The sequence below is a fragment of the Canis lupus genome, chromosome 25, assembly GCF_003254725.2.
Source record: "Canis lupus dingo isolate Sandy chromosome 25, ASM325472v2, whole genome shotgun sequence".
Lineage (NCBI taxonomy): Eukaryota > Metazoa > Chordata > Mammalia > Carnivora > Canidae > Canis > Canis lupus.
The window spans coordinates 8,026,920-8,040,708 of NC_064267.1; the positions used below are offsets into that span (position 1 = coordinate 8,026,920).

The 13,789-nt window shown below is 38.7% G+C and overlaps 1 protein-coding gene across 8 annotated transcripts in view; it reads right to left on the reverse strand.

Moving 5' to 3' along the window:
* The window catches only part of FRY (FRY microtubule binding protein), a 428,614-nt gene that overhangs the window by 219,351 nt on the left and 195,474 nt on the right, over positions 1-13,789 (reverse strand). The window contains exon 1 of one of the 8 annotated variants that reach the window (XM_049101156.1): positions 12,882-13,246. The exons of the other annotated variants lie outside the window; for them this stretch is intronic. Within the exon in view, the coding sequence (XP_048957113.1) occupies positions 12,882-12,942 (61 nt within the window). The 5' untranslated portion in view covers positions 12,943-13,246. Of the gene's footprint in view, positions 1-12,881; positions 13,247-13,789 lie in introns of those variants that run through there. 8 annotated transcript variants of the gene reach the window in all.

The window sequence follows — 13,789 nt, forward strand, 5'->3', positions numbered from 1 at the left end:
TTCATTATCTTTAGTTTTCTGCAGGATTTAATCCATTTCTAGAAGACAGAATGAATCAGGTTGATGTAATATGTAATTGCAAGATCATATCGATAATTATAAGACTCTGGGACCTAAAAGTCATAACCACAGTGAGAGGATTTTCAGAAGAGTGACCTCTGGCAGTCCTCCTGCAACACTGCATTTTGAAACCAGAGAGCTGAAATCCAGATACCAGAATGTCTCTCAGACAAATATTCCATTTAAATGGCCAAAGTACCAAGTCACTGCTGTCAGAAAAAAAAAAACCCTTAGTCTCCTGTACTTCAAAGCCAGACATCATTGTGAGTGCAAAAGTCTGCATAGCATTAGTAAGCTGGAACTACTCTAGCCCAGCAGAGCCCCTTGCCAGAGCTGAAGGAGATTCAAGGGGAGGGGGCCCATCATTCCTGTTTCGAACATAACAGCTGGGCAGATGGAGATGCAGTAACATTTAATGGGGTAAGTGTCCTTGAACAAGATCCACTCTGTTTTACTAGCTCCTCTTCATCCTACCATAATTAATTCATAATAAACCCTAGCCTTTTGTCAGAACGATTTTCAAAAGTAAACATATGACATAGTACCTTTCAGTAACTCAGGTTATTTGGTGACAGTATAGTTGAGAACCAGGAAACACATGTTCCCTGGTGTCAAAATTGAGTCCCAAAATCCATACTAGTCCAAACATTAGAATATGACAATGAGAAAAACATCGTTAGACTTTCCTGCTGCAATTGCTTGCTTTTAATCTACATGCAATTAATGTCAGTTATCTAGTTTTTAAGTTCACAAGAGTCTGGGAACAGAAAATTACCAGAGAAAGATGCAACACCTGTAGGTACAAACTCTAAGAGCAAAAGGAGAAAAATGGCCTACATAAAGTCTCCTGGACCTAAAAATGCAGTTGCACAAAGCCATTGGCACGGGGCCACAGAATCAGACACTCTGACAGGTGTGGGGGCAAGTGACATGTCCATCCAGCATGTTGTCACAACTGAGATTCATGATGAAGACCTTCAGTCCCATGGAAAGGCTACAGTAAGTTTGAGATCTAGTTCTATATTTGAGAAGGTGGGGAAAAGAGTGATGTAAATTTCCAAAAGCTAAGCCTACCAAAAAGGTTTTGGTGTATAAAGAATTTATAACTAAGCTTAAGAATTTAGCTCTGAAGAGTTAAATCTCTTTCATCATAGGTCTGATCTTTTTTTTTTTTAAAGATTTTTTGTATTTTATTTATGGGAGAGGGGGGGAGAGAGAGAGAGAGAGAGAGAGAGAGAGAGAGAGCACAAGCAAGGGGAGCAGCAGAGGGAGAGGGAGAAGCAGACTCTCCATCCCAGGACCCTACGAATATGACAAGCTGAAGGCAGACAATCGATTGAGCCACCAAGGCATCCCTGGTCATAGGTCTGATTTTTAACAGAACTTATTTTTGATGGAAACAGACAAACCACCAGTTCAGGAACAGCCACACATCCAGCCCCTTTCTAGCTCTGCCAATGCAGGCTTAATGTTTGAATCGATTCTTCCCCATCACAGTGTTTCCACTGCTTTCCATCCAGCGGGACAAGCTTCAGGATCCAGGTCAGGATTCCCTCCCTGACCTGGAGGGGTCTGGGCTATGCAGCCACTCCCGGCAGGGCTGCCTCTGGAAATAGGGATCCCTGCTCATGAAAGGGTCCTGACAGGTCACTGGTACCTTCCCCACCTAAAAATATATGTTGAAGGAACAATTTAATTTTGCTGGATTAAAAACTTCTCTCAGTTATATTTACTGCATGGGATACATTTTTGAGCTTCACCTCCATCTGCTTTTATCTGCTATCCTTTTCTTCTTCAACTCACCTTCCCATTTGCACACATCAGCTCAATGATGATAGGGAGGCACCCAAACTGGAGTTCCTGTGGGTGGGGAGTGGAGATGAGGGCCTGAAGAAGAAGAGCATCATGTTCAGGTATTAACCAGGGCCCTACTTATTGAATCTTTCAGAAATTTGCTTGCTTTTTAGATTTTCTCATTTACATTTTTTTTCTCCATTGCATTCTTGTACCTTAAAAGGGTTTTGTTGATGTTATTATTTTATCCCAAATTCTCTTTGGTTTTGCTGGATGGCTTCAGGGTCTGCTTTCCCTGAGTCTCTATTTCTTATAGTGAATGGGCTCCATTCGTTAATCTGTCGAAGTCTCTTTTTGTTTTTTATGGCCCATTCATTACCTCTTTATTAGATATATTTCTGACTGCAAGTGATGACCATATCGAATATGACTATTTTTTCCCAGTGTTATTGCCTAATAACTTGTCTTTTAGGCTGGCCACTTTTAGCTGGCTGAAGTCTTCAGTACACTTTCCCTGAATTACCAACATTTCCAGGAATTACTAACTTCCTAACTGCAAGAGTAATACAAACACCCCACAACTCAAAGCTTAGCTCCATTTTTACTATGTCACTGAAAGGAAAGTTAATGTCATAATGAGTTTTTTCATATGAATGTCCCAGAGGCGAAAATGGCACTATTTGTGAGGAAAACAATTGATTTTCTCAGATTTTCAGAGAAGTTAGTACCATCACTCATTACAGGCTCTTGTTATTCATTCATTCATTCATTCATTCACTCACTCATGTACTCCTTCATTTCAACCAATATTTACTTAATGAGTATTTAGGTTTCATGCATGGTTCTAGGCACTAGAAGGTAGCAGGGAAGAGAATAGATGGTTCCTGACCTCACGGAGTTTACAGTTTGCTAAGGCAGGGCCACACAATTTGTGTGTTAGAATTTGACTGTGTAGTCAAATTGCAATATATTTTTTTTTAAAAAAGCAATAATTAAACAGAGTGAGGGGATAGAGGAATGTTCAAATATATAGTTTGGAACTGCCGTGGAGAGGAAAGAAAGCTGTGTGTCTTACTGGTATCTAAGAAAATCCAAAAAGCATTTGGCTGGGCAGGATCTACTTTTCCAACCCATCCCTGCCCATTTCTGTGTCAGTTCTGGTTGGGAATGAGAACTTTAACCAGGCAGCAAAGGGCACAAACTAAATGCACCCCCCCTTCCCCGACAAACAGCTCCTCTGCCTTCCTCCACAAAGTATGTGACTCAGGAAAGAAGGCCACCTTTTGTCTGTTTTTCTCCACCTTATAAAGATGGACAAGCACAGAGCCAGTTGTTCAAAACACTCAATGCTTTCTCTGATGTTTCCATAACTAGAGTCAGACTCTGAGCATTTGAAATTAAAAAAAAAAAAAAAAAAAAGATTTCCTTTTCTTTTGAAGTGTCCCTGAGATTACATGGTTCTAACCTGTTCAAAGTAGCGACTCCTCTTAGAAATGGAGGTTCATTTAAACAACTTTATTTCCTAGAGATCAATGTAACCTATCTTTCAACACAGGAGTAAATTGATTAGTTTCTTTGTTCATAGCTGCATATATATTACTCTTTCTGCCAGTTCTCAGTGATTCATACTTTGTATAGGTTCTGAGGGCAAACCTTGTTAGTACCCAAGTGCTGGGATCCTTCTTTAGGACCTGATGTTCCCCCCAAATCCCAAATCTTTTCCTGTAAGACTTATTTTGTTTGCTGGTATTACAGGCACATTTCATAAAACATAACAAACCAAGAATGACGCAGCTACTGTGAGAACATGTCACACTGTGTATAGAACTATAATAAATTGTCCACTAATGCATTTATGAGGGTGCTTAAGAAATGTCATTTTAAAAGGTCCTGCAAATACTCAAAATGACCAGAAACTTTAAATGTCATGCAAAATAAATTGGGATAAAAAGAAAAAAATCCTCCAAATGTGATAGGAAGAATTATTTTCCTCTGAAGAGTATTATTAAGAAATGGAAAATGTTGGGATAAGAAGAAATAATTAGTTTGAGCAACAGAAAAAATATTTCATAACAAAGAGATGGATGATTCCTATTTTATATATTTCAAAATCAGTCAAGGAGACAATACAAGGTAAAAATATTCAGAAATTTCTTTTGCCTTGGAAGAGAAATATAATCAATGACATGTTAAGTTCTTCTTAATGAATTTCTATATAATCCTGGTAATGTAGAAAGTTCCTCCCACTTTTGTTAACAAAATATTCTTCTTTTCTCTTCCACTACTTTGTTCTCTCAATCCTACAGTTCTTAAATTATGTTCCTTCAAGTTTCAGGGTCACAAGATATCTCTAGGATGATTCATGTGTTTAATCCTCCAAAATACTCCTAGAAGGCCAATCTCACTTTTATAGATAAAACCATGCAGTTTGAGAGAGATTAAGTATCTTGCCTAAGGTTACAGAGTGGCTGACCCAGGATCTGATCCCATGTTTCTCTGACAGCATATATTTTGAGTTTCCTGCAAGATTCCCAATTAAAAACAAACCAGTTGTTTATGATGAAGACGGAATGAAATTAGTTCCCTTACTTTGACCCTGGGATAAGCAAGCTAGGTTTTGGACTTTAGGGAATGAAAAAATAAAACACAAATGTTGTGACTTGGAGAATGAAACTTCCTATAGATTAATTAATATAGTTGGTGATTTTCTAGAAAGGCTAACATAACTGCCAGCCATGGAGATCCCTCCTGTCAAGTTGTCGCAAACCTGAATACATCTTTTGGCCAGTAGAAGGGCTTTGGGAAGGGCAAGTTGTACAAAAAGAGTTAAGAATGGAAGACGTATAAAATACATGAAATCTGATTATTGACACACCTTAGAAAGGTCTAGAGACCTTCCCTTCCTAGATATACTGATGATATGAACTTAACTGATTGTTACTCGAACAAGGAACAAGTGAACTTCTGTTCAGTCTGTGACCTCTCCAAACTATTTCTGTTTCTGTCTTTGGTCTCTCAGGACTGGATACCTGGGAGAGAGGGAAGGAGTTCAATAAAGAGAACAGAAGCATCATGTCGCTGCTCTGTTCTGTTTTGTTTCGTTTTGTTTTTCCCTCTCTTCCTGTGCCTTCCGGTATTTTATCTTAGAGAAATGACAGTAACACTTCAGTGATTTCCTTTATAAATGTCTGTCATCTGCTAAGATGCAATTACATGGATCTTTCCCAATTTTCAATGTAGGTACTGTCATCAGAGCCTGCAAGAATGTCTGCCAAGATCAGTAAGCAAAGGAAGATGAGGGTACGTTGACCTTTCAAGGTCCTTTCTCATGGAAAGGAGATTTAATAGCCTGCTAGAGACAGGATAATCCTGAATTTCAACTTTCCTTCTTCTCAACGGAACCAATGAACGGCTCTCATTTGTATGTCCTTCACTGGCCAGCTTACCTTCTATCATTTTCTTTTCCTTTCCATTTCTTCCTCTTTTAGCTGATTTTGTGCAGCAAAGTCCCATTAATTTGCAACCCATTAAGTCAAACTTGATGATCAACTGGACAAGGCTTTGCATTTGTTCTTATGTTAACTTTGAAAAAGATACTCCGACTTACAATGTGAATCAGTGGTGATCAGAATTGGGGCTCAATAAACTGCATTTTTAACCAGCCCAGGTTATGCCAAAGCTGCTGTCCCGGGACTATAGTCTGATGCCCCTGATACAAATAAATGGGAAAACAAAGAGGACTAATTAATCCAGTTAATAACCTTGCTTTTAATTCCGTTTGCTTATAGATAGGCTTCATTAACTTTAAGTTAATAGTCTGCAGGCAAAACATAGGAAGAACAATGAAAGGGGAATCAAAGGTCCAAGTATGGCTCCATATGACCAACTGGGCTTCAGTTTCCTTATCTGTTATTCTTAAAGAGGCCAGGTCAGCTTGTCCTTTCTGCACCAGTTTTCTAGGACTATATAAAAATATCCACTGAAAATTCATAAAACATCACTAATTCAAGACTTGCACAATTCAAACAATAATTAACAGCTAGCCATCTGCAGACAAATGGATAAAGGAAACATTATATATATATCATGAAATATTACACAGCCACACAAAGGATGAGATCATGCCATTTGCGACAACATGGATGGACCTAGAGGTTATTCTGCTAAGTGAAATAAATCAAACTGAGAAAGACAAACTCCATGTGATTTCACTCACATGGAATCTAAATAAACAAACAAATGAATAAGGAAACAAAAAGCAGTATCAGACCTATAAATACAGAGAATAAACTGATGGCTGCCAGAGGGGAACAAGGATGGGCAAAATGGGTGATGGGGAGTGAGAGAGGTATAGGCTTCCAGCCTTGGAGTGATTAGGTCATGAGGATGAAAGGCACAGCACAGGGAATTGAGTCACTAGAACTATAATAGCTTATATATATATATATTTTTTAAATTTCATTTATTTATTCATGAGAGACACAGGGAGAGGGAGAGGTAGAGACATAGGCAGAGGGAGAAGCAGGCTCCATGCAGGGAGCCCACGTGGGACTTGATCCCGGGTCGCCAGGACCATGACCTGGGCCGAAGGTGGTGCTAAACCGTTGAGCGCCCCGGGCTGCCCTGTAATAGTTTATATGGTGACAGATGGGAGTTCCACTTTTGGGGAGCATAGCATATAAGCTTGTTGAGTTACTATGTTGTATACCTGAAACTGGTGTAATGTTGATGTGTCAAGTATACTCACAAAATTTAAAAAATTAACACTTGCCTTCCCTTGAATTAATGCATTAGTGGGATTCTTTCATCTATCCTTTCTATGGAAGAAAGCATTACAAATGATCCTAACCCTTCCAATTCTTCTCTGGCTCCACTCACCTTCCTGAGCCTGGCAACTCCCTACACTACAGGTGGACACGTGAGAAAGCCTATATTTATTCCTAACTGTAAACCCAAGACTTGTGTTAACATTAAAAAAGAATTATATACCAGATATTATGGAATAGATGGCATTTGACCCATGTCTTAAAGGACAGGTAGGATTCTGATGACAGAGAGGAGAAAGGGGCAACTCAAGCAGAGGGAATAGCATGACAGGTGCATGGAGGCATCTGCTAAGAGTCTCTCCGTGTCCTTCCCTCACTTCACCCTCCTACCACACAGCCCTATCTTAGCACACATGTTCAAACTTCCTCTTCACTATGGAACTGTAAAATCCTCATGAACAGGACTACATATTGTCTTTATTCCATGCATGTAGCATAGTGCCTGGCATAATTAAACAATTGTATTACTTAATACTTGTTGAACTGAACCCATCTGACTCTGTAACACAGCCCTTGTGTGAATGAAATAATTGAGCAAGTATATATATGAAAAACTTAAACTCTTACATCCTATAAAAATGTATGTTTCTAATTCTTATGATTAGAATTAAGGTCTTGAATGGCAAACCAATGAGTTTAGACTCTATTTGGAGGACAACTGGGAGCTAGCAGGTTTCTGGGAAGAATGTTGACCTGGTGTTGTTGTGTAGGTGGGCTACAGAAGATCTGTTTAAGGGACAATACAAATTAAAGACCATTGCATCTACTATGAGAAAAAGAATGAAGATGGGAATCTGGATGGAGTCTACTGAAACAGGAAGTTAGACAGTAAGTGCATCTTATACAAATGGACCTAAAGTCCAGTCATATCACCCTTTTGCAATAAAGAAAACATGCAAAATAGGTTTCCTGGTGAGATATTATAATAATTAAGCTGTTTAAGAAGAATGTTTAGAGTAATAACTCTAGAAACTTCCTCAAAATTCCTGCCAGTAAAAAAAAAAAAAAAAAAAAAAAATTCCCTACCAGTGGTAGGATATTGGTCTGAATTACTACACCCAACCACTAAAAGTGATGTTGGCTATGCATTTCTGCATGACAGAGTGGCTTTCAGGCTCCTACCACTGGAACAGAAATGACATTGGCAGTGTGGCTGAGAGAGGGAGTTGTAACTAGCCCTATGTCCATGTCTGTCAAGTTTTCAAAACATTGTAGCTAGTGCCCATTTACAAGAAAACAATGGGAATATAGGAACAAGCTAAGTGTCACCCTAAGGAAGCAAAGAGATAATTCAAAGTTAGGTACATTTTATAAAAAAAACTGCACTAATTTCTACAAGTCAACGGAGGAATTAAAAATGGGTAGGATGATTAATGGTGAGAAAACCACCAAATGTAATGTGTGGACCTTGTCTGAATCTTGATTGAAGCAGCTCAACTGTTAAAAGACATTTTTCAATATGATAATCAAAGCACCTTGAATATGGACTGGAGATTTGGTTATGTCAGAATTATGGTCCATTTAGTTAGGTTGAAATTAACACTGTGGGTAGGTAAGAACATATCCATATTTCCTAGAATGCATACTGATTATATGGAGTTCAATGAAATAATGTCTCTGTCTGATTCAAATGCTTTAATAGAGGGAAAGAAGATATAAATGAAGCAAACCTGACAAAATCTTGATAACTGTTGAATGTGAGTGCTGGTGATACGTTGTGCATCATACTATTCCTTCCCCCTTTGTCTTTGAAAAATTTCATAATAAGACACCTTTTAAAAGATAAGGCTCAGTTATAAAAAGTGCCCTATAATGGCAATAATGAAGGAATATTTCATTGAGGAACTAAACTAAATTTAAAAACACATTAAAAAATCAAACACCATCTTTAACCCAGGTTTCATCATAGAGGTGTGAATGTTCACTCAGATTTCAGGTCCAACTACATCCTTCCACATAAATGTGTGGGATGAGTGGGAGGGGTCTCAGAGTGTTCATACTTATGACACATGACAAGGATGTATGGTGTCACTTACAGAGCCATCCTTTATCATACCTATATCACAATATAGTTTGGGTCCTTTCAGAAATATTTGGGTTTCAAAAGTTTATGAGTGAGATCAGTTAATCATTTCACCATATAACAAATTTTCATTCACCCTTGATAGGTATGTTACTCTGTAAAGTTCTGGGGAGAATTCACAGATAAATTTAAAAAGACAACCTGAGACCTTTAAAAGGTGTAGTTACAAGATGCCACAAGGCAGTGTCAGGTTGGAAGAGCACATAAATTTAGGAGAGCATCCATTAGCTTTGCTTATTCATTTTCATTTCTTCATTTATTCTTTGGCAAATATTTACCAAAGGCCCACTCTACTCTAAGCACTGTGCTAGCTGCTGAGGAGTTGCTAGGGGAGCTGGTAGTATGCAGGGGAGGCAGGCATTAGAAAATAAACACACCCAGGATATAATTACAAAATAGAAAGTGCTGTGAAGGAAAAGGGGAGACATATCTGTGACTGTGGGGTTAGGGCAGGACTCTCTGGGATGGTGACATTGAAGTTGGGACCTGGAAATAACCAATGATAGATATAGTCAGAGAAGGTGTCAAGGCGGAATAGAATTTGGACACTGGCGTTGTAGGAATTCATATAAGTAGGGAAGAAAGGACAGTTGATTGTGGTTCACTCTCTTCTGGTTGTATTAGAGACTGTTCTGGCCAGCCATTCTCTGTTACTTCCCTGTAATCCCTTTACCCCACTTTACCCTCCTGCAGGGCACTGACCTCCTGTTGATATATGATGACACATTATATATTTGTTTTCTACCTGTCTCCCCACTGCACTTAAGTGCAGCAAGGGCAAGGAATTTGTTTTATTCCTTTCATATCCTCGCCTTCTAGCTTAATACTCAATAAATATTTGTTGCATTAAGGAGTAAGAAAGCATTAAAATCTATAAGGTCATGAATTGTCTCCAGCTTAGAAGCCTGACATTCAACCCAAGACTCCCATTAAGCCTATTGAAAGAGCTATTTCTGCAACCAAGCAAGATGCTGACAAATAAAGCACCAATCTGCCCAGGAGTAGAATATAGTATCACGGATGACAGCATGTCATTTCAGTAGAGAACTTGACTAGTGGTGTGTTGAGAAGGCCTGGCTTATGAAATCTTTAAAGCAGTTTGTCAAAGTGCAGCTCGTGACCTGTTACTCGGTCATCAAACCTATGTATTGGGTGCTAACCAGGATGAGTTCAATGCGATAGAATAGAAAGCCACAGAAGAGAAAATAGCAGGATGCTGACATCCTGAGGGCAAGTGAGCATTATTTCATTAAACTTTTGTTTTCAGTCTCTGCCTGTGTCTACAGATATGGGGTGTGTGTTCTTGGGTCATAATGCAAAATATGTTTTTTTCTGTGGGTCGTGGTCAAAAAGACTGTAGGGTGAAATGCCTGAGTGGCTCAATGGTTGAGCATCTGCCTTTGGCTCAGGGTGTGATCCCAGGATCCGGGATTCAGTCCCACATCAGGCTCCTTGTAGGGAGCTTGCTTTTCCCTCTGCCTATGTCTCTGCTTCTGTGTCTCTCATGGATAAATAAATAAAATCTTAAAAAAAAAAAAAAGACTCCAGGGGCTGTGGGAATAGCAGTCACTTGCAGACCATTATCTGGGCATTAGACTCAGGCCTACCCTAAATGACAAGTCCAGCTTCCTGAGCCATTTTATTAGAACCATATTGAAGCTGGGCATCAAGGGAAAGAGAAGAACAGCTTCTTACAGGAGTTTTTTTTTTTTTTAAGATTTTATTTATTTATTCATAGACACAGAGAAAGAGAGGCAGAGACACAGACAGAGGGAGAAGCAGGCTCCCTGCAGGGAGCCCGATGCGGGACTCGATCCCGGGTCTCCAGGATCACACCCCAGGTTGCAGGCGGCGCCAAACTGCTCCGCCACCAGGGCTGCCCCTTACAGGAGTTTTTGCCACTATGCTAGTGGGAACATTATACAGGGGATCCAACTTAAAGGGACAGTAAGGACAGTGCAGACTGGATGTGCAGGGATGGCCACCAGGAGCAGTGCCAGAAGCTGCCATATTTTGACAAAGGAAGGTCATAAAGCAAAGTTTTAGCTATTTCTCTGCAGGATCCCCTTTCAGATTACATGATGAAGGCAGTGAGCTAACACAGAGTCTAATCCTACATATATCTTTGTTAATACATATTATATTATAAAATGCATACACAGTTACAATATATATTACAATATGTATTCTACTAGAAAATATATATACATACATATACAATAATATACATATATGTATGATATAGATGTTATGTATATGCATTATATAATATAAATGATAATACAAGATACACTTCCAACATCTATAGTAACGGAAAGACTTCCAGTGCAAGGTATACAGGAGAAGCTCACTCAACATCTGTTAAATACATTCACCAAATAAGTGAAATCCTTTGTAGTCTAGTTAGTTTTTTATTTTGTCAACATCAAAACACTTATTAAATGCCTGGTTCATATGCACTAGTTTATTTAAATGTCAGCTCATTTAATAAAAAAAGATTTTAGGTTTCATTAGATTCTTAAATATTTTTGGAGGCATACAGTGACTACGTAAAATTCACTTAATACATGCCTACCAGAAGTTTATGATCTAAGACTGTGATAAGTCTATGAACTCACAGAGACATACTTGTTGCTACTGATCCCTTATAAAAGTTATGTTTAGGGATCCCTGGATGGCTCAGAGGTTTAGCGCCCGTCTTTAGCCCAGGGCGTGGTCCTGGAGTCCCAGGATCGAGTCCCACATCAGGCTCCCTGCATGGAGCCTGCTTCTCCCTCTGCCTATTTCTCTGCCTCTCTCTCTCTCTCTCTCTCTCTCTGTCACTCATGAATAAATAAATAAAATCTTTAAAAAAAAGTTATGTTTATATACTATGAGCAAGAAAGACTGTGAGTAAAGAAGGAATTGAGATGGCTGTCGGATCATGGGAGTGGTCCATTCAGTGGAAACACAGTAAGAGCTAATAAGCAACAAAAATACTACGTAGTTCACAGAAGTCCTATTATAATGCAACATTTTTTCCAAATACATGAAATTATAAGTTCTATTATTTAATTTGTATACTTGTTATACATAAAAAAAAAATCTCTTAGAGGAAAAAAAAGTTCCCTAACACACATACTCAACTTTTATAAATCACAAAATAGGAGCAAATTAATGACTAATAGAGATTTCCTTCCTAGAAACAGAATGGTATCATATGTAAATATCTAATAGTTTCATTAGAGATGGTGCAGAATAATTAACAAGTAATGAATTCTCCCAAATCATTAATAAACAAAATGTTTCTTCTCTATTAGAGCAAGATGTTGTGCCTTTACCATTTACAAATTAACTTTTACTACCTTCATTAAAAAGAAAGTTAAACCATCGATAGCCAAGGTGCATGTAATTAACCCTGTGTCATGGAAGTTTCCTCTCATTAATTTTTCTGAACTCTTATACAATATTGCTTACAAGGTTATGCTAGAACTAATGTAACCAGGCTATTACTCAGATAAAGGAAAAGCAGAGGCATGCAGTTTGGACCCATTTGATATTGGTTAACCCATGGTATCCTGTTCTTTAATTCATAAACGATAAAAGAAAACATTTTATTTGTACATGTTGGAGAAGGCTACGCCAAAAGCAAAGGAAAAACTACCTCAGGCTTATTTCAATGCTTTACATCAAATAAAGAGTATTTGCATTAATATTTAGAAGAAATAAATTATAAATCCTACCTCTTTTGTAATATAAAATGCAGTGGTATCTATTTTCCAATCACACACTAAGCTATTTTTACAGATTTCAATTTTGCAGCACAGATAGTTGTACTGAATCTTTTAGTGAAAACTTCAGTGCACAGAAAAATTCCATGACATCACAGCTTGTTGTTCTATAGACTTACATACAAAAATTACCTCTGAAATACTGCAATTCCAAACAGAAACTTAAAAAATAATTCCTGCCTCTGAAAAGGGACATTATTAAGTAAATCCCTGCATGCAGATGCTATTGGCACCTCTCCTCCCACCCTGCATCCCCATCCATTGAAACCTTTAGGAGAATCTTCCCTACATTAAGCATTTAACAACCAATGATCCACGCCATACTGATTGCCAGCCTTTCATACCTACCAAGCCCTTTTATGAAGCTGATCACACAGGATCGTCTCCAACAAGCTGTTGTAATCTCCATGAGCTTGAAAGGAACCCAAACGAACAGTCTGGAACTGCTATGGAGACTATGTTCCAAAGCAAAAAAACATAATGACGGACTCCATGATCCCGTTGCTCACTCGAACCATAAGTGTTTCAGCCACAAGGTAGGGTTCTCTTATTTTTGGCCCAAGGTGTATTTTTAGTCAGGTGCTAAAGACCTACAGTAGAAGACAAATTAAAACAGGCCTTCTGTCCAGGGCAGACTCTTCATACCGATGGGACAATTTTTAGCTGCACAGTAAGACAGTGACCTACAACTCACAGAGTGCCCGTATGTCTATATTTATCCACAAGAACATACTATGCTGACAGATTAGTAAAGCTGCTCAAAGCACTCCAGGAACATGAGCCCGACCCACACAGCTCACCATAAACAGTCCATGCATACCGAACACACACACTCCCCACAGATTTACCTTGCCAAGGCTGTTGTGCTCTGTGATTGAAGAAATAAATGTAAGAGCACAGATAACACAGGGCGGGTGATAAACCGTTGCTTTGGGAACTAGGAGCTCTTGGCCACAAGTTCAAACAGCTTTAAACAGCTTAAATTCTTACAGGCAAAACTAAGAGCAGAGAATCCCCACGTGAAGCCAAGAGTCAGTGAGAAACCATACACCCTTAAGGAGAAATGAAACACTGAACATCTGTTGATACAACTAGTAAAGAAAAGTGACCGCGTTTAAATCCATTGTTCAATTATTTTAAAGCACAGCCTCAATCAACTGGTTAAAAACTTAATTGAGAAGAGCAAGAAGGAGCCAGTATTGATCGGTGAACATTAGGTATCTCACCTCCAAGAGAAAGCAGATTTAGACTAGTGG